The sequence below is a fragment of the Cyphomyrmex costatus genome, unplaced genomic scaffold (genome assembly GCF_001594065.2).
Source record: "Cyphomyrmex costatus isolate MS0001 unplaced genomic scaffold, Ccosl1.0 scaffold16, whole genome shotgun sequence".
Taxonomy (NCBI): domain Eukaryota; kingdom Metazoa; phylum Arthropoda; class Insecta; order Hymenoptera; family Formicidae; genus Cyphomyrmex; species Cyphomyrmex costatus.
In genome coordinates, this window is record NW_017275609.1 from 109,693 (window position 1) to 131,048 (window position 21,356).

A 21,356-nucleotide genomic window follows, 5' to 3' on the forward strand; every position below is an offset into this window, starting at 1 on the left:
ATATCTATTACAATTTTCAAGATAATGGCCTTTTTTTGTCTAGATTTATGCAAAATTATTAAAGATTTAAACATTTTTATATACAAATGTTTAAACAATAAGAAAAAAGAAGAGAACGTGGCTGTGAAAATATAAATACAAACAAGAGAGAGCGATAAAACCACAACACTGGGTGTCAATAGCGAACGTTATATATTTGAAAAATTCTTTGTCAACAGTATAATATATTGTACTGTTATATAATATATTATACCGTTGACAAAGAATCTTAATGTTCGCTATTGACACTCAACGTTGGCTTTATTGCTCTCTATATTATTTATGTGTACAAATATTTGATTTTTCTTATACATATTGTAAATTATGTCACATAGTGTTTTCCTGAAAACTAAATTGAGAAAATAATATGACAAGAAATTAGGTGTAAATTTAATTAAGTTTCTTTTAATCATGTGATTTAATGTGTATATTTATATTTTGATAGATAACAAAATCATATGTTAACTTTCATTATGTATACATTTATTATACTTAGAAAAGTAAAATGCGAAGTATTATGCCAAAAAATTCAAGATTGTCAGCGTGGGTAAGTAATACAAGTAGCAGTATCATCAAAACAATTATTAATATTTTATAATAAAGATCAAATAAAAAAAACTGTGTATAACATTTTGAAAAGTTTATATTGAAGTATAAGATATATTTACTCTTTAACCAATTGCCATTAAATCCTGCTTATTAACATCTTCCGGATAAGTTAAGTTGTATAATGCTAGTAATGCTGCTTTAGCTGCGGCTTTCTTTGCATCCTTTTTGTTTTTAGCTAAAATAAATATAAAAATTATTGTTAATGATATCAAAAGTAGTTCATAATAATTCGCAGAATATATACATACCTGTTCCTGAATATTCAATTCCAGCAATTTCAACAGCTAGAGTAAACATTGTATTTGGTGGGTTACCAACACGGCTGATCTCTGCATATGTTAATCCAGGTCTCATTTGATTCAGTAACATAACTGGATGCATATTAGTAGGATTAGGTGGAAGTTCCTTTTGAGTAGGAGTTTTAACATTAGGATTTTCTTTCTTAACTCCTTTCGCATTTGGTAAACCAGGTCGAGGGACCGGAACTGATGTTCCTTGATTATGCCATTCAAGAAAGAGTTTATAAAGTGCAAAACTGGCCAATGAACTCCATGGAATCTCATCTTCAGAATTTGTATCCATCACGTTGCTATCATCATTTTCTTCTTTTATTTCATCCATACATGTATTAGTAATTTGTCCATCTGATTCAGCATCTAGACGTGCTTTCATAGATGCTGCTGTCATTTTTTCCAGTAATAAAGCTTTTAATGCATTTTCAGCTGCATTTTGGCGAGCTAGTGGTTTAGATAATCCTTGTCCAACATAAGTTTTACCATCAAGCTATAAATAAATATTATTAAAGCATTTTAAAGATGAGATTTTTAACATTGTATTATAGAATATGTTAAACGTCATATTATATGTTAAGTAACATTTATTTTTTGTAAGAATCAGAAAAAATGTTAATTAAAGTAACAAAATAATTACTTCAGCATGAACAAGATAAAGTGAGTTCGGCATGGGTCCTTGTGTTTCAGGGAATGTAAATTGGACTCCAGCTTTCATTTCGTTTAATACCATGATTGCATTTTTGGGTTGTAGAGTTTTTCTTAGACGTTGATTCATACGAAGACGTTTTAATTTTTTATTTACTTTAACTACAAAAATCATTATATTAGTAATATATGTACATAATATAATATGAAGAATTATAATGTAATTTAAATATCAGTAAACAACTTCACATTGATTACAGAAGTCTATGCTCAAATATAATTGTGTCAAGAGCATTCCAAGCCCTGAATCTTCAAATTTGCGCAGTGAAATGTCATCACCAGTTTCTAATCACATAAGACAGAGCAGGATATTTCACCAGTTTCAACTTTAAATACAAATATTTACGGTATCAAACAATATTTGCTTGTAGTAACGTGCTTATAATTACATTATACAATATAATTATAATCTCCTTGAGAACACAAACACAACCTTTAAATAATCAACGTGTGCTGTTTATAAATGTAAATATGAGAAATGGACGAAAAACCCTGCTCTATTCTATTATGAATTTTGCTGCAATTTTCATTATTTTAATCATAAATTATTTAATTTATTTAGATTAAAGCCAGTTCTACATTATTTTCATTACAGCAAGCGTGTCGCAAGTGTTGCGCTTCAATCAGAGTCGAGCTAGCTTGACATCGATTTGCAACGCTTGCTACGATGCAAGTAACGAAGAATCAGCATTATAATTATGCTTAAGATTTTTTTTAATGTTATACATAATTATATACGATTATTATGTATGATAATGTATCACAAAAAATGATCAAAAATCTACTAAAACTTTATGTTAATTACTTGCACTAGAACATTATAATAGGATTACACATCTTTGTTATATCATTTACTTTTATATCATTGTTCTAAATATTCAAATTCTAAATAGATTAAAAAAATGTACAAAATAATATATTTCTGTTATTTTGTAACTTACATCCAGGTATTTTTCTTCGCCATCTTGGTTGGGCATCTTGCATATCAACATCTATGCTTTCAGATTTATCATCTATCTCAGAATTATTATTAGATGTGTTCGGAGCAACTATAGAAGGCTGAGGAGTAACAGTTGGTCCAATAGTAGGTTGCGCGCTTATTGTAGTATGTTTTAAAATCGGTTTCAATCGTTGCGGCAATGGAGGTGCATTTGACGTTTGTTGTTGCTGTATAACTGATTGTGATTGGTTTATTTGCTGCGGTGATTGCTGCTGCTGCTGTTGTTGTTGCTGCTGCTGCTGCGGCTGCGGCTGCTGCTGCTGCATTTGTAGCTTTTGCTGTTGTCCTTGTTGCTGCTGTAATTGTTGTTGAGGAGGCTTTTGAAGTTGTTTTAGTTGTGTAGGTGCTATAGTTGGTACAGGCCGTGTTGCTGCAGCTGCTGTTATTTGTGTTGACGGTTGTTGTTGTTGTTGTTGTTGCTGCTGCTGCTGCTGCTGCTGCTGTGATTTGAATCCTTGTGAATTTTGTATGTTGTCTTGTTTATAATTGCTTGGTTGAATGGACGTAGGTTGCGATGATTGGTAACTTCCTTGTGTATTATACTGTAAAACATAGGGTGGGTCGCCGCTACACAAGGAACCTCTACGGTAGTGCTACCCCACCAAGGTCTAGTATCGTATGTTAAAATAATTAAATGCTACCCCTATAGCTCATACCAACCATTACCTTTACTCTCTGTGGCCAACGTCTCTTTACTCATGACTGAGCTAAGTTTGTGGAATTAAAAGTATACCGTTAAACAGCATTTTTGTACATAGTAGATATTTATAGAAGAGAAGAAAGTAAATTATGTTTTTTATTGTTAATTTATAATACATGTTAAAAAGTAGAAAGAGAGCAACAAATTATATTATATTGTGTATCTTAATGTAAATATTGTAAATTAAAAGATCCATATAATCTCTTATTTAATTTAAACATGTCTAGGAATCAAGCATTTAATGCAGCAAGAATGTTTATAATAATATAGCATCTTTATGAAAATAAAATTTGCTTAGGCACGAGTTCAGCACGAACTACCAAGAAAACGGCCTACGGTAGGGTATGCTATGTGGGTAACTGACGACCTAGTCTTTGGTCGAATGCACCTCCTCGGTATTGTTGTATAGCTACTAGTACCTGCGTTGCAGGGAAAGGGACAGTAGGGACCACTAATTAGTACATGCAATTGGAAATCTTATCGACAGCATGGAATTTGAATTATGTATATAGAAACAAGCATGTTATTGTACTTTTTAATTTTACTCTCGCAATCAATATTTTAAATCAATACTCAAAAATGCTTGTTATTTGTATAATATACTAAATTTAAATACATATACTATTTAACATAATATATTTGAGTCTGTTTATTTTTTAAAATAAATTAAAATTTACATTAAATGTAAATATTTTTTATTAAAAAATATTTATTTTTATATAAATAGATTTATAGCAATAATATTATAAATTAAGAATTGATTTTTCTGAAGTATTTATATTGAAGAAGAATAATAACAAATATGATACTAACCAAAATTATAATAGAAAAGTCAATTTTATAATACAATAAATCTTATCAAATAATTGTATTATTTGAATAGCTGTTAAGTAATTATAAAATTTTAAATTAATATTTGTTCTCCACATTTATATAAAATTGCAATATTACGGCATATTTTTGTTTTTACAGACTTAAGAAATATATTTGATCTCATTGTTGCGCGAACTTAGCATCGAAATACTAAAGTGTCTCCTGATATAATCAATTATATATTATTAAAATATCCAAATTCCAACCGATGAGTAATTTGAGTTTTTGTAAGAAAACTTATAAAAATTATTAAATCAATTTTTAATTGTAAAAAAATTATAATATGTTCTAAAATAATATTTTTACAAAAGATTAAATAATTTAATTTTTAAATAGGATTATCTGATGTTGTGAGAAGAGCATCATTAATCATATTTTAATATGTTCTTGAATAATAATTATTCTTTATATAAGAAAAATGAGAGCAATTCATCAATTTGTTCAAACTTTAATAAATATTATGTATGTTATAAAAGTGCGTTCAGATTATTGAGTTGAATTGAGAGATAAACCTATAGAGAAAAGCTTCAAGCCAAACCTCATGAGAGCGTCTGAGATTTCTGTGGTCCATTCTTAATTGTGTGTTTTGTGCATGTTCGGCTTACAATAGACACAATAAAGTTTGACTTGATAATCTGGACACATTTTAATGTGCTCTATATATTACTACATATAGTATTATATGTACATAACGATAAAATAAATGCATCGATATTGAGGGAATATGAATCTATTGAAATTACAAGACTTAATATTTGAAGAAACATAAAGTGTTCATATATTCTGTATTGGTAAATATATTTATACCTATAAGGATTAATTATGTATGTAATACTTTTAAAACTTTCTTCCTATATCTTTTCGAAAGTTTCCAAAGTATCTAAAATTTTATCCTATATATAATATGTAACTAAAAATATATATGTAATTTTATAAACATGTGGTAGTGTCTATATTCCTATTTTTTTCAAAAACAATGGGTGTGCTTACATAAAATAATTTTAAATCAAAATTATCGCATTCGGCTTGCATTAACTCTTAGTTCACACAATGATTCTCTAGGTTCCTATTCTTGAAAATATAGGTCTACAAGTTTGCTCTTGCCATTTTTACAGGTATAAAACTATCTATATGAAAACGGCGGGAGCAAACTTGTAGACAAATATATATGAAAAACTAGAGAAATACACTATAGTATGCTATACAGGGAGGGGCATTTAAAACAGGTCACCTGAATAACTCGCTTGTTTTTGACAATAGAAGAAAAAGTGTCAAACAAAAGTTACTTGGTTTCCAGGGGCACATAATGTGATGTCAATAATTGTTTTTGTGGTGGAGGCGCTAAAAAGATATAAAGGTCACCTCCACTTTTTTAAACAGAATTATATAATTTTTTTTAGATAACTTGATTTCCCTAATTATTTTGCATATAAAAGTATTAAGGTAGAGATACCAAAAAACCAATAGTTTTCGAGATATTTTACACTTTATTTTGATACATATTGACACAAAATGTTAAATAACTCGTAAACTGTTGACTTTTTGATTATTGTACCTTAATACTTTTGTGAACAGAATAATGAGATAAATCAAATGGTGTAAAGAAAACACATAGTTGCTTTAAAACAAATATGTATACAAAATGGATAATTTTTTAAATACGCAACTATGTGTTTTTTGCAAAAACAATTATTGACATCACATTATGTGCCCCTCGAAACCAAGCAACTTTTGTTTGACATTTTTTCTTCTATTGTCAAAAACAAGCGAGTTTTTCAGGCGACCTGTTTTAAATGCCCCTCCCTGTATATACTATACTATTTTCTAAGTTTTTCATATATAAGTGTTTCTTTTCAGGAATGGAGGCCCTGGTCTTTTATTATACACAAAATGGATTGTTTCCCAAATCAGTTTTCATCATTTTAACAAATATAAAAAAATTATTTATGCTTAATTCTACTAATATAGATTAACTAATTTTTTATCTTTTTCTAGTTTTAAGAATTAAAAAGAGGACATTAAAGTTAATCTACATTGGTGGAAATAGACAATAGTAATTCTTAATATACTTAAACATTTTTAGAAAATATCTGTAAAATTGTGTATTTAAAAACATTGTACATAAATATAATAACTAGCTATATTTGCTTCTAGTTCTTCAAAGAATATATAGAATCTAAATGTATAGATTCCATCATGTGTACTAAGAGTTAACTTGCCTATCTTTACTGATCTATAGATTTCTTTGTATCACATGCTCCAACAAGTTCTATGTTTCTACCCATTCTAATGAGCATGTTTTAAGTTTATAGGAGTTATGATAGGAACATGTTGGAGTATACAACGCAAATAAATCTTATATTGCCATAGGTGCAATCCACTTAACACTGTAAATGTTTTGTAGACCAATCAGGAGAAAAAATTGTATAAATTAATCTATCAAAGAATATTTCAAAGCATTTTCAGTATGAAATGAATTGCATCTTATAATTATATGTAAAAATTAGTCATAAACATCATAAAATAAAGAGAAAGAGAACTTACAGGCATTGTATAAGATCCTTGGCTTCCTTGGTTTCCTTGGCCTTGGGAACTATTTGTAGGACGTCCTGCAATACCAAATTACTAATATATTCAAAGTATAAGAATATTTCAAATCACAAAAATTTTGTTTAATAAATTCTCAATAAAAAAAAAAAAGGAAAAATTTTTCATCCCCGGATATTTGTATTAACCAAGCGAAAATTGCAGACAATTCATGATAATCAACTATATTCGGTGAAGCATGACGTCGCGCCATATTCTCAACAAGCACAAACGAGAAAGCTTACGAAAGACCGCCATTTTCGCACTAACCGGCGTATACGGTATTGATTTTTTTCCTCTACAAGGAATCACTTTTGTTTATTGCGTTTCGTCGATACGATGCGACACGATACAATATACGATGATATATAAACGAAAATGTTTACTTTATTGAAAATATCATACCGTTACCGTAGTTCTGATTTTGTCTGCTTCGTGTGTACATCTTTGAGCAATAAATGCTACGTAGAACAACCTCGATTAAAACTGCGTTCAGTTGGCAATGTGAAAAACAAAATCGGTGTAAAGAAAACGAGTTGAGTCAAACGTTTATCTCGCAGTCGAAGATTTTGCTCTTATGTATGTGATAATCGAATAACTATCGCTTCATGCACGTTTCACCACCGTGATACGTAACGTCGTCGACCAGTGTAGTCTGCTTTTACTACTGTGTCACGTAGGAAGGGGAAATGACGTTGTCTTTTGGAATATCGGAAGTAAAGGCCGCAGCACACACTTTTGCATGACGCATAATGCATGACGCGTAAAAGAATCAACAAATCATAATCCTTCTTTTCCTCCCACTTCACGGAAGAGAAGCATTTTGATTGGTTGATTCTCTTATGCGTCATGCAAAAGTGTGTGCTGCGGCCTTAATACCTAATGTACTATACTATACACTAGATGCGTTGAGCGTATCCAATGAAAATTCTGCGTTTTCTCACGTGATAAGGCATATGCTGGATTCACACTGCATCCGATTTTCGTCGTACGATGACTTTGCAACCAATCAGAAAAATCGTATCATCGATACGAAGCAAAAATTTGTTTCCTGATTGGTTGCAGTCGTCGTACGACGAAACTCGGACGCAGTGTGAATCCAGCAATAGCAAAGCTCTCATTGGCTATCGCTCGCCGCTTCACTGCTGCGCCGCTCTTGATTTTTTATATTGTATTCTTCGTCTGATATTAAAAATGTTATCCAGTCAAGTTTATGTGAGAAATTTAGTCTGTAATTAATGATTATTTAAAGCTAAATAATATTTTTGATAATAAACAATTACACTATTTTAAATTTGTATTAGTTGAAGATGACTCCAAAGAGAGTCGAAATGTTTTAAATTTTGTTATTTCAATAGAACAAAGGAGTAATTTGAACAAATTCACTTCTTATTACTGTACGTACCAACAACGATGTTGTACTCTCATTCGCCCTTAATTTATCAGATTTTATGGTTTTGATAATAAATTTTGTGTTCAAAGAGAGATCTTAACACTCTTTAGGTTTAACTTATATATGAGACATTGCATCCATTGCATCATGATTAATTTTATTTAATAATATCGGAACAAGAGAAAGAAGGAAATATTTTAATATTTAATAATGCCAGAATAAGAGAAAGAAAAAAGTTGTATTTTAGGATTTAATTTAATATCAAATGCTAATTCTAATTTGTTAACAATTTCTACAAATGTTTCATATATATCGTAAATCTTCATGTTCATCAGATGCTTTCTTGATCTATTCTTTCCATTTCTAAACCAAGATATAATTTATATAATTAATTTTGATGATAAATAATATTTTACAAATACAGGGTTGAAAATATTGCTTATGGGGATTTTTTTAACATTTGATTTATTATAATTTAAGTTTTCTATCACATTATATAAACAGCAAAAAAGACATGTTAAAAATTTTTGTTCTTTCACTTCTTTTCTTCAACACTGAAAAAAATTTGAGGTAAAAAGCCTTATATAAAAAAAAATTACTATAGTTATACATTTATTTATAAGCTAAATTATAAAGAAAAGATTTTTGTGTGTGCATTTTAAAAACAAATTTTAAAAAGTCAAATAAAATATAAAACATTAATTAATGTCAATGTAATACAAGTTAATATTAATGTATTAATATTAATCTTTTATAAATAATTCTTATAGTTTATTAATACATTGATTCTCCAAGTTCTTTAATTAGAATTGTATGTGTGTGTGTTTGCGCACGCGGCGCGCGTCTTATTTTCATTACATAATTAAAAAAAATATTGACATTATTTAAATGATACTAAATAACAGAAAAATATCATGTACATACATTATATATTGTACAAAATTTATATATTGATTCCAATTAAATAAAGCATACATTTTTTTAAATTCAGAGTAATCCTTCCATTTCTTGCATAAATTGCATATATGCATCATCCTTTGTCTTAGGTTGCATTGTTCTAAGTGGTTGGATTTCTGGTATCCTATCTGTAATCCTAGAAATATTGCTGGATTTCTTCTTATCATCTCTCTTCACGCGCAAAGATGTCGGTAAAAATCTAGTAACGTCAGCAGCCAGATTCCTAATTTGTGGTTTCGCCTCTATAGTAGTGGTACTTTTTCCATCTTTATCCTTTCTATTGATTAATTGTGGTGCAGCAGAAAGAACATTGGGTGTTTTGGGCTGTGCGATAGTTCCAGATTGCGTTTGCATCTGAGGATTTGTTATATTTGACATATTCGACATTTGCATTTGCGGTGGTGGCATTCTAGGTATACTTGGAGGTCCAGGTCTCAATATTCTCGGCATTCCAGGTGGTGGACCTAAAATGATTATTCGTATCCTTATATTATCCGATTCGTATTCTTTTTATATATGTACAAATACATTGTAACTACAGTTTAAATTAAGTCAAATTTGTATTGAAAGTTATTGCAGACTTCAAAATAAAAAAATTTAAGTATAATGCAAAGAAAACGTTTTAGTATATTACCAGGTGGTAATCGGAGGCCGATACGAGGTGGCGGCGGTGGTGGCATTCTAAGATGCAACGGTGGTGGAGGTGGCCTGTAAAGTAGAGACGGAGGTGGCATGCCCATTGGTGGCATTGTGCCATGTTGTGTATGCTGAGCGTGAGAATGAGATGTGTGTTGCCCGGAGAGATGCTCCGATGCCCCAGACGGTTCTATTTCTTCGGACTCTCCTTTATTAGATTTATTATTGCTAGATTTAGCATTGGGTTCGTTTTCTGTCTCGAGCAGCGACAATCGCGCGTTTAGATCTTGAGCACGCTCGGTCTCTCTTTTCTTATGGACAACTTCCATTTCTCGCATAAACTGATCGATATCTTGTCCCGCCATTGCCAACATTTTTTGCTGTAATGTGGTCGGTTTGACTTTCGCCATGTCCCTGTCTTTCTCTTTCTCCTTTTCTGCATCTTTCTCCTTATTTTCTGACTCTTGTTTGTTGTCCTCCTTGTCATCGGCAAATCGTATTGTTCTTGATTTTATTGGTGGATCTTTTACCTGTTGATTTTATAAATATTGAAATTATTTATCGCAATGAACTATAGTTTTTTAAGATGCTTATTTAACATTACTATTGTTATTGATTGGTAATTTAATTTGTGATATTACTACCCTAGTTTGATTTAAGATTGTTTAAAAATTGAATATGATTTGCTGTGCTATTATAGAACTGGATATGTATATAAATTCACAACCAAAGTATTACTTAAATATTAAGATTCAGCTTAGACTGATAAGACTTTTTAATCACTTATTGTACAAAATTTTTCTGTTATAGCAAAACAAAAAATTGTCAATTTACATACATTTTCAACTGTATCTTCATCATCGCTTGATAATTCCGGAGGTGGAAAAGGTGGTACACCAGGCGGTTCTTTATTGGGTGCCAATGTAGGCACAGCTGGAGAAGCTGCATATGCACTGGTCTTTTTCAAAATACTAGGTGGTACAGGGATATTTATTATAGTATGGTGTTGTGATATATAATGAGGATGAGGTGGATACATGTGTGCAGGTGGCTGTGGCATATCTGGTAATGGAATCTGTGATGTTAAAGAACCTGTTGTGAAAAGAGATTTATATTATTTATACTAAGTAAAAATACATTATAAAATTATGTATCACATAAAAGATAGAATATATACCTATATATTCATAATACTATAAATATACACAGAGTGCGTCTGATAAAAAGTTTATATTTGAAAATGATTAGAGATAAACAAAAAATACTATTTCCTACAAACAAAATTTTCTTATTAATGAAAAACCAAGAACATTTTAAAGTTATTTAAGGTCATCAAAATATATCTCCCTACTTATTTCATAAATTTGATAATAAATGTTTGCACTATCTGTAACTATTTAAAAAAAGTGATAACATTTTTATCAAACTCACTTTGCTGGATATTATATACTAAATAAAAATTTATATTTTTAGTTGCATAATTCATCAGAATTTTTCAATTAATATTTAAATATACTTACCTGGATACATTCTAGATATGTCAGTGGCAGCTGATGGCAATGGAATTTCATCAACTTGCACTTGTTGTGCATGTCGTACAGCTTCAAAATAGGAAACTAAGTCTATTCTTCTACGTTCATACTGTATTAATTGTTCTTTCAATTCAGCCCATTTTTCTTGATCATCTTTTGCCTAAAAAAAATAAAGAAACAATATACTGATTATCTTACAGTAAAATCCAATTTTTAATGTCATGATAAGCTTACCAATACTTTGTATTGAAGAAAATTTATTATTATATTATTTATATACTTACATACATTTTTAAGACACGGTCTAAAGTTTCCTTAAGTTTCTTTCGTTTATCTTTCAATACTTTCTCATTCAAGGGAGGTGGTTGCATTACATTATACTCTAAAAATTAAGAAATATATATATAAAGATATATCCCCTACATATAATATGTTCTAAAAATTAAAATTATAATGTCTAACCCATCTGATCAATCTTCTCCATTTCTTCGATAATCTGCGCTGGATCTTTGCCTTTTAAAACAGCCGCTCTAACTAATTGTCGTTGTTTTTTATTCTTTTTTAATTCCTTCTTACGCGCTTCTTTTCCTATAAATAAAAAGAAAAAAATAATTAAATATCAACAGTCATTTAATTAAAGATTATTTTTTTGAAAATGTTTCTCGATTTGGTTATGTTCTCAATTACTAACGTGCTTGATCAGTGGGATTCATGTATTTCCCACTTTTTGTGGTGTTGATCGAACGGCGTCCCATTTTTCACAGACTTTTTTATATATTTTTCGTAACAATCGGAATAATAATGCGCTCAATAAACTTTCGCAAATTTCAACTTTATTTACGTTGACTCAAGGAAAACAGGGCGCCCAATACTCCAAAGACCGAAGACACGATTTGACTGGAAAACTAGTACATGATTGATGAAGTAGCCTTAACCTGTTTTATCCTACAGAAAATTGCAGGTAGTTATAAAATTCACCGCTATCGACTACGAGTCGCTTTATCAAAAACATACATTACAAAAATAACCTATAAAGGCGACCTTACGTGATCAATTAGTCAATATAATATTGTCAATATTAACAAATATTGACCTCCGGAACCTGGGCTATTTTAAATTAAAAAGAAGAACAAATACTGACAATATTACTAATCGTGTGTGGTTAATATTGATGAATTGATGCAGAATACTGATAGTGTTTGAATTTTGGTTTTCAAGTATCAGTTTTGAACGTTCTTATTATGACAATATTGTTCCGAATTTACGTTCAAGTTATTTGGAGTATAAACACATAGATGTAACGATTGATAGTAATAGAAACTGTAATTACAATTGCGTTTCCAAACATAGCAGATCCAAATTATCAAGTAAAAGGTTTTTAATTGGTGTATGCTTTTAGATCTTTTCCAGAAGGTGATCATCGCATCATCGTTTTTTGTGAATGCACCTTGTGAATGCATCTTTTTTGTCAGCAGTCAGATTGTGGGAGAACACCGAACACGTGAAATAAACCGGCATAAAAGTTTGTAGAACTATACGTATAAATTGCATTATTATATTTACGTATTGAATATTAATGTTATGTTAAAAATTATAATAAATATTGTTGGTTATATTATATCGTTTTTAACACGTTTAATATATTTTGCGAAGGAATTTGAATAAACAAGGAAAAATATTTATTCCTTGATAGAATTTTTTTGAAATTAATATAAATAATGTCATATAAAATGGGAATGCTCTTTTTTTGTTATGCTTTTACTTATTTTAATTGGTATTTTTTTTACATTTGCATGTATTTATATATATATAAATATTATTAGAAAAATGGCTCAATATATTGCACACGATATAAATAAGAAACAGAGGACAAGTGATATAAAAATAGAAGAAGATGTTACATTTCTTCAAATGAGACTTCCACGAGATATTCTGGATGGGTTAATGTCTGCAGGATTTCAAAAACCATCTCCTATCCAGTTGAAAGCCATTCCGTTAGGTCGTTATGGATTTGGTAATATAATTTATAGTTATCTATATAATATTAAAGAGTAATTATGATATTATCTGTCTTAAAAATGCTGATAATTTTCAGATTTGATAGTACGTGCAAAATCAGGAACTGGAAAAACCATAGTATTTAGTGTAATAGCTCTTGAAACTTTAGATATTTTGGTAGAATCACCACAAGTTCTAATTGTAGCACCTACAAGGGAAATTGCAATTCAGATAACCCATGTCATTAAAACAATAGGTTCAAAAATAGAAGGTATGTAATAATTTTGAATATAATTGTTATATGTATATATATATATACACATATGTACACACTTTTCCTAAAACAAATTGTATCTATCTTTTTGTCAATTATTTTTGTCATTTTAGGATTAAGAGTTGAATATTTTGTGGGAGGAATGTCGATAGAAGAAGATAAAAGAAAGCTGAAGAAATGTCACATAGCTGTTGGTGCACCTGGCAGAATAAAACATTTAATTGAGAAAGGATTTCTTCAAGTTTCAAAAATCACATTATTTGTTCTTGATGAGGCAGACAAATTAATGGAAATTAATTTTCAAAAGGATATCAAGTTAGTATAGAATTTAAAATTAAATATTAAATTTATGTATGCATGTACATATAATATATTAATACATATTAAAGACTGCTGTATACAGAAATATATGCATAACATATATAAGCTGATTAAACTTGATTAACATAATTTTAAATTCGAAGCACACTCATTAGATTCTAGCTGTTCTTGTAAAACTTGGAAGAACATATAACTGAATTTTTATGCATATATACCATAAGATATACAATTATTTGTAAATATGCTTTTTTTGTAAATCTTATGGCTAACAAGAAATTATCTCTATAAAGATATTACATAAAGTTATAAATCTTATGAGTCTTATAATTCTATTTATAATTAGTCTATTATTTATATTATTTTATCAATATGTTAATCCATTATTCAAAAATGTTTAAATTTTTTAGATTTTTAGATAGATTAGTGTTTAATAGACTTTAATGTGTGCTATTTGATATATATTATTGTATCCAATTAAATTTGTTATTATACAAACTTGTCTTGTAAATTAATAAAATTATATTAATGTTTTTTTTATAGTTATATGTTTTCTAAACTACCATCTAAGAAGCAAATTATAGCTTCAAGTGCTACTTATCCTGGAGATTTAGAAACATTTCTACAAACTTATATGTCTTCTCCAGTGTTAACATCACCAAATATTGATGGACCAGTTTTGATTGGAATCAAACAATTTGTGGCTGTGGTTCCGACTCATCCTAATGCAATGAAACAGGTTTTTTTTCTTATTTTCTTTAATCACAAAACTAATAAAATTTTATTTTATTAACAAATATTCTATATAATCCATCTGTTCATATTTTTAGGTACAAACAAAAATTGATGAGTTGGTAAAAATTTTCACCAAGATTCCATTTAAGCAAACTCTAGTTTTTTCAAATTATCAATCACGGTATGTAATTATTTTTTAATGTTTAATATTTAATTAATTTAATTATTCTATTTTTTTTCTGTTATTACAGGGCTCAGTCAATAAGCAATAAAATTAATTCATTAGGTTTTTCATCTTCATATATTGCTGGAAATCAAGACATGACTAAAAGATTGGAAGCAATTGAAAATTTAAGAAATTTAGAATGTAGAATTATGTTGACCACGGATCTAACTGCAAGGGGTATAGATATAGAAAATGTTAACATGGTTATAAATTTGGATATACCTACGGATCCGGCGACATATTTACATAGAATTGGTAGAGCTGGCCGTTATGGATCTTATGGAATTTCTATTACAATTGTTACCGAAAGTGAGCTTCCATTGTTCAAACAATTATTAATTTCGATTAGTGGAGTGGATTTTTACTTGTTCAAGCTTAATTTTGATTATACGAAAGATGTTTGGGCTGATGATACTTCAGTATTTGAAAAAATTTATTTGGGATCTGAGAGAAGTCTCACAAAATTGCCAACCATTGATAAAACTGTTCTTGAATCTGAAAATGGTATTCCTATAACAATACCTACAGAACATGTATTTTCTTCAATAGTCGATGATGTATCAGAAAATAATGTTGCAAATATTTCTACTATGAAACATGAAGAATGTAACAATGGCACAGCAAACAGTAACATTTGGTCAGCAGAATATGACAAATGTAAAAGTGTTTCACCAAAACACACGACGACCAATATGTTATCGACCAATAATAATGTTGAAAATATTAAAAAACATGGAAAACATAAATTGTCAAAAAAGAAATGTAAAACTGTTTCTGGAAATAATACTTATATAAAATCAAAATCTAATTTAGATGAAGGAATAAAAGTTAGTTCATTATTTCAACATTACGTTCAAAACAAAGCTAATTCTGCAGTTAATACTTCTAAAGAATGTAAAGAAGAATCAACTGTAGAATCTGTAGTTGAAAATTCTGAAGAAAACAATGTACCAATTCTAAACTCATCTAAATCAAAAAATATATATCAATTTACAATAACATCTAATTCTGATGCTTCTTCTGCTTTGGAAGAATTAAATAAAGATGTCGTATTTGAAGTAGCTCTATCAGATACGAATAATCGCAAATTATTTGATACAGACATTGAAAATATTATTCAGTATATGAAGGATTCTTTAATTAACAAAGAAGAAAATAAGGAAGAAAATAAAAAAGAAGAAAATGCATCAGTGTCTAATTACAATAAAGAGGATAAAAATGAAAAAATGTCTACACAAATTTCTCAGAGTACTTTTTCTATAAAAAATCCAGATTTTGTGCATAGTTTACCTATAAACGAATTGGATAATAATGAAAATGATTACATACGATCAATAGTAAATAATTATTTATTAATATATGCTACAAAAGTTGTCAATAACGACAATAACGTTTGTAATGATGAAGAATCTTTGTTGAACATAGCTTCCAAGTGGAAAGAGTTACTTGAATTTGAAATTAATTTATTAGATAATACATATAAAGGCATGACTGATTCTTTTTTTAAATTAATATATAAAGAACATTTTTCAGCTCTCAAAACTTTTCTTAATATACAAAAACGAGCTTTCTTGTGTGTTTTTCCACAACTTCGTAATGATAAAGAGGTACAGGATACTTATATATATTCAGCATCTAATGCAGATAATAATTTGTTAGATATGTACGAAGAAATAGAAGATTTTAAGAGTCGTTTCTATATATTAGGAACTAAATTTAATGCATTTTTTCCTTATCCTATAAATATTGATGAAGATATGCCAAATTTAATGATATCAAACTCTGAGATTGAAGAATATCGCAATGCATTACAATATTTTAGAACTTATCAAAATCCCAATGAAAAAATATTAGAAATAATAGATTATACAGCATGTTTAAATGAAACTGAAACATGTGATTTGATTAAAAAAGTAAGAGAACAAAATTTGTCATTTTTGGATATGAAAGTGCTTCTTAAAGAAACAGTAGAAAGAAATAAAAAACATGATAAATTAACGGAAGATTTATTATCTAAAAATTCTTCGAAAAGTGATAAATTGACGGAGTATTCACAAGCGTGTGAGGAGTTGCCACTTTTGGAAAATCAAGATGATGATACATTGCATAAGACTGTTGAAATAGATGCTCCAATAATGAATACAATAAAGGAAAATGATTTGAAGACAAAGAAAATGCAAAAAGTTTGTTCCTATCAAGTTACCAATGACATTGTCAATGAAGATAAACACAATGCACAACAAAATACAAGATATGACGTTTCCACTAATGCATTCTCCGATCAAAGATACAAGAAGGTAGAAATTTTGCAAATAAATGATGAAAAAGATGAAGAAATTCACCACAGTACTTCAAGCGAAAATATCTTATTTAGTTCATTTGAGAAAGATGTTATGTATCCAAGTATTGATAAAGTTACTTTAAACAATCGACAGAACGTATTGCTCTCCGACAGTAGTAGTCAAAAAGAATCTGATGAGGAAACCGTTCAACATAATAAAGTTAAAAATATACAAACTGGATATATACCTATACAAACAAATAACGTTGTTTACAATAATGTGGGTGTGTTTGGCAAATATAATAAACATGTAAAGTCTCATAAATTCGAAACAAAGAATAGCACAGATATAAGTAATTCGATCGCCTCCACAAGAAAGGCGAATTCAAGGATACTAAATTCACGTACAAATAGAAATGCTAAGAAGGTTCTTCAATCTATGTTGAATCCAGTGCAAAGCTGCCATACGCGAATTCCAGATACTAATTTATGCTACGATTTAGGTACAGAAGAGGAAGCGTGCTTGTCAAATCAAATGTATCACAATTACTGGAATGGACATATATCTACACGTTCTTCCCATGCATATTCACATGCTCAGTCACGCTCCAATCACGCTCTACCACGATATTTGAGACAGGATAATGATAATTATACAAATTTAAAAACTCACAAATCAGGTGATGATTTAGTAAACAATATTTATTCATGTGAAACAGATATCGACCGATTTCTATCGTCGTTGAGAATGCAAACTGATCAGTTGCATCTGGAGATCTACAAATCGCAAATGTTGGAGAATTAGACTAACAATAGTCAATAAGTGTGATTAATTTATCATGTATAATTAGATTAATAAGCGAGATACTAAGTCTGAATAATTATTCGAGGGACATTCAAATTGTACTGCGAGCGCATTTTCGTCAAATCCTTTCTCACGATGTATTTATGATCAAGCGGCGGCGAAGAATGACATGTGAATCGATAGCGAAAGGTCACGCATCGCTGATACTTAATACGCATCGACGAGACTTGAACTGTGTGCCGAGGGTAACCTTTTCCTACCGATTCGACGCTACCTGCGGTTATGCAATTAGGTTGATCTTTTGCGATTGAGTCTTGTATAGTCTCATCGATCGAATATTGTCGGTTGTCAGCAGTAAGGATACTTTACTATGTACAATCACTCTTTTTTTATATAAATTAACGTCTATTAAAACACATGTAAATATCATGCATTTATTTTATAATTAACAAATCATATACGATCTACATGTTGAGCGATTAATAAGAACAATTTATTATTTTCTTATATATAAATATTTTTTTATCTGTAAATATATTTTATAATGGCAAATATCGAGTTTTACTTTTAATTAAAAACATTGATTTATTTTAACACTCCATTTTTTTAATGAAAATAAAAATGAATAAAATAGAATACAGAGAGAAATATGTGAATTTGACTAATGCCTGTTTCTATCAAATTAACTTTAATCTCAGTTTAATTTTTTAACTTTTTCTAGTCTTAAGCATTAGAAAAGGGTAAAGAATAAGTTACAGCATCAAAGACATTACTCGTAGTCTTGATGAAGTGAACTGTAAATTTATGAAATGTTAGCATTCTAGTAATAGATTTGGACAATATCCGTGAAACGCATAGTTACTGGATAAAAAAAATAAATTAAAAGTTAATATATTTACTTTTTAGTAGAAATGAATATAAGAGTAAAAACATTAATATAAATATATAATGTTTAAAACTTATCGAGATCTATTCGGTAGTGACTCGTTAAAAGCACTATTCGTGCTGCCTGAAAATAAATTTATTCATACTAAGTTGTCGAATAATATTCTACGACATTCGGTCGCCCCTGCCGGCTATGTTAGAAGGATCAGGTTTCTAAGGCGTCCTCATCTTTAGGGGGGATGGGGGAGGGGGAGGTCCGGGCTAGAAGCAAGAGAAAAAAGGGGAACTACCTTACGAAACTCGTCTCGTGAGAAATTCGGAGTAAACCCTTGTCTGGTGCCCCTGTCCCTTTATTCGCGAAATGATTGTGTTTGAGGTGCGCGCCTAAGAGCAAATTTCAGTCGGTGACCACGTGCTTCCGCGCGAAGCAGTGCGTCGCGTGCCCGCGATTCCCAGTGTCCGCGTACATATCGTTGTCGTGCCGTTAATTGGAAAATCGATCGTTTAACGCGCGCGTTTTATCGGTCCAGCGATCGTCGTGTTCCGTCGACAGTCAGTAGTTAGATCCGGGTATCCGACCACTGGGAGATATGTCGTATATACGTAAATACTTCAAGAGGACGCCGGTCTACGTGGTGGAAGACCACGATGAGGTGGGTTCGAACGCCGTTCTTGTGTTCGTTACGCCGCGGACGGTGCTGTGTTTTGCTATACGCTCTGCGTCGCTAGATGTCGCGGCATTAGTGGTGCAGTGCGCGCGCGTGCGCTCTCATAATAATCCAATTGTTATTGTTACATACATACAGTCTCCTGTTTTAAAGATCAAAACTATATGTAAATCATATACAAACTATGTAAAATTAAAATAAAAGATTATAAATGTATTCTCTCTCTCTAATGTATTATATATGTATCGGAGTATCCCACCTGACTAATAAACGTCTAAAATTCTAAAATATGTCGTTTACGTTGTTATAGGTAAAATATGTATTTTATAGTTCAAAATATTTGCATTTTACTTTTATTACACTCAGATAACTTCAATCAATTACATTACGGCTTTAATTTGCACCGCGGTGAGCACTAAAATTTATCCAACCAAATTTGATTAAGATTATAATTTATAATTATTCAATATTTTGTAATATTCATGTAATGTATAAATCTCGGCGGTTCTGAAATTTATTTGTTTATAAATAAATATTATAAATTGAATGTAAATAAGTGCTTATTTTAAATACATATTACAACTTTGTAACGAAATTAATTGAATTCGAATATACTTTTTGATTGTCTTGAAGTTAGAGTGAGGAGGTCAGTTGAAAATTTGCGATTAGCTGATCTAACTTCAAATCGTCGATTTCAAGATTTAAGTTCGAGATTTCGACGCCAGTTAGCGCGTCGATCAAATCCGCGAATTTGCGACGCGACGCGTGATTCAATTTTTAAACGAATATATTTGATAATAAAATACGTCGTTTTTATCATCTTCTCGTAGGCTTTACCGTTTATATATCGGTGTATGGGATCGAAGCATCTGCCCTTCGAAGATAACACCTTCGTACATCTGGATTCACATCCTGATATGCTGATACCGAAGGAGATGCCAGCCGATACAGTGTGGGAGAAAAATCAATTGTTCAGGTATGTATGTCGTACGTATTAGATACATATAACAATCACATTTGTAGGTCTTGTATGATATTTCAATGAAGGATCATCGAATATGATTTTCTCCATTTCTCATTTATATTTGCTTTTTGGCAAAAGTTGATAAACGATTACATTTGTATTCGAATTTGAATTTTTAAAAAATATTAGTTTTTCTAGGCAGAATATATCAGAAGTAATTTATTAGATTAGTATTATTTAATTATGGTGCAAGTGTATAATGTGCACTTCTGATAACGTAGACCGGGAAAAATGGAAAGATAAAAGAAAATATGGAGATACATAATTTTCCAATCTGTTAACGAATTTTGTAAGCGGATAGTTATCTATAATTAGCATTTTGCTTTTTCAGCGAGATCAGCATCGAGAATTGGATTCTGCCTGCAGCATACGCGGGTCATTTTAAGAATCTGATTTGGATAAAACCACCATGGGCGAATCAGATGACTGATGGTGTATTGACGTTCCTCATTGGCAAGCAAAAGGAGACCGGCTTAATAAGGTAGGTGATTGTGTAATTGATATAATTTCCTGATTTTTGATTATTCATTCGAAATGTAATCCCAGTTCTCTCGATTTCGGATTGTTTTTAATTAACAAGTGAATTTCTGTAACTTATGAGATTGTTTATTGTTTTGTATATACATAATTTATTTCTCTCCATATTAATTTCCTAAAAGTTTTATAATATTAAAAATGATGCAAACTAAAATCCCAAACTTTTGTGAATCGTGATTCACTTTTTAGAATAGAGCAAATTCCGCGACTGACCTAGCTTTAGTAAATAAGGAAAAGCGAGAGAGGATTGATTATTACTTATAACAATAAGTATAATAACTA

The 21,356-nt window shown here is 30.0% G+C and overlaps 4 protein-coding genes across 5 annotated transcripts; 2 read left to right on the forward strand and 2 right to left on the reverse strand.

The window, feature by feature from the left end:
* Positions 1-585: 585 nt before the first annotated feature.
* LOC108771537 (mediator of RNA polymerase II transcription subunit 15) lies at positions 586-7,458 on the reverse strand. 2 transcript variants are annotated; one of them, XM_018536852.1, is made up of 6 exons: positions 7,217-7,458; positions 6,764-6,828; positions 2,588-3,188; positions 1,579-1,748; positions 897-1,431; positions 586-823 (listed from the first exon to the last, which is right to left on the reverse strand). In XM_018536852.1, the coding sequence occupies exons 1-6, from the start codon at positions 7,248-7,250 to the stop codon at positions 711-713; spliced, it is 1,518 nt and encodes a 505-aa protein (XP_018392354.1). In that variant the 5' UTR covers positions 7,251-7,458; the 3' UTR covers positions 586-710. The 2 variants fall into 2 exon arrangements, with proteins under 2 accessions (XP_018392354.1, XP_018392353.1); XM_018536851.1 differs by having other exon boundaries at positions 7,211-7,458.
* Positions 7,459-9,122: 1,664 nt separating this feature from the next.
* On the reverse strand, positions 9,123-12,234 carry LOC108771536 (WW domain-binding protein 11). Its single transcript, XM_018536850.1, has 7 exons — positions 12,015-12,234; positions 11,786-11,911; positions 11,608-11,705; positions 11,312-11,483; positions 10,630-10,883; positions 9,790-10,321; positions 9,123-9,619 (listed from the first exon to the last, which is right to left on the reverse strand). Exons 1-7 carry the CDS (start codon positions 12,076-12,078, stop codon positions 9,186-9,188), a joined length of 1,680 nt encoding a protein of 559 aa, XP_018392352.1. The 5' UTR covers positions 12,079-12,234; the 3' UTR covers positions 9,123-9,185.
* Positions 12,235-12,801: 567 nt separating this feature from the next.
* LOC108771529 (probable ATP-dependent RNA helicase ddx20) lies at positions 12,802-18,369 on the forward strand. Its single transcript, XM_018536843.1, has 8 exons — positions 12,802-12,845; positions 13,147-13,337; positions 13,419-13,592; positions 13,709-13,910; positions 14,457-14,652; positions 14,744-14,829; positions 14,900-15,636; positions 15,688-18,369. Exons 2-8 carry the CDS (start codon positions 13,151-13,153, stop codon positions 17,958-17,960), a joined length of 3,855 nt encoding a protein of 1,284 aa, XP_018392345.1. The 5' UTR covers positions 12,802-12,845; positions 13,147-13,150; the 3' UTR covers positions 17,961-18,369.
* Positions 18,370-19,290: 921 nt separating this feature from the next.
* On the forward strand, positions 19,291-21,022 carry MESR6 (misexpression suppressor of ras 6). Its single transcript, XM_018536825.1, has 3 exons — positions 19,291-19,498; positions 20,344-20,489; positions 20,869-21,022. Exons 1-3 carry the CDS (start codon positions 19,436-19,438, stop codon positions 21,020-21,022), a joined length of 363 nt encoding a protein of 120 aa, XP_018392327.1. The 5' UTR covers positions 19,291-19,435.
* Positions 21,023-21,356: the final 334 nt, after the last annotated feature.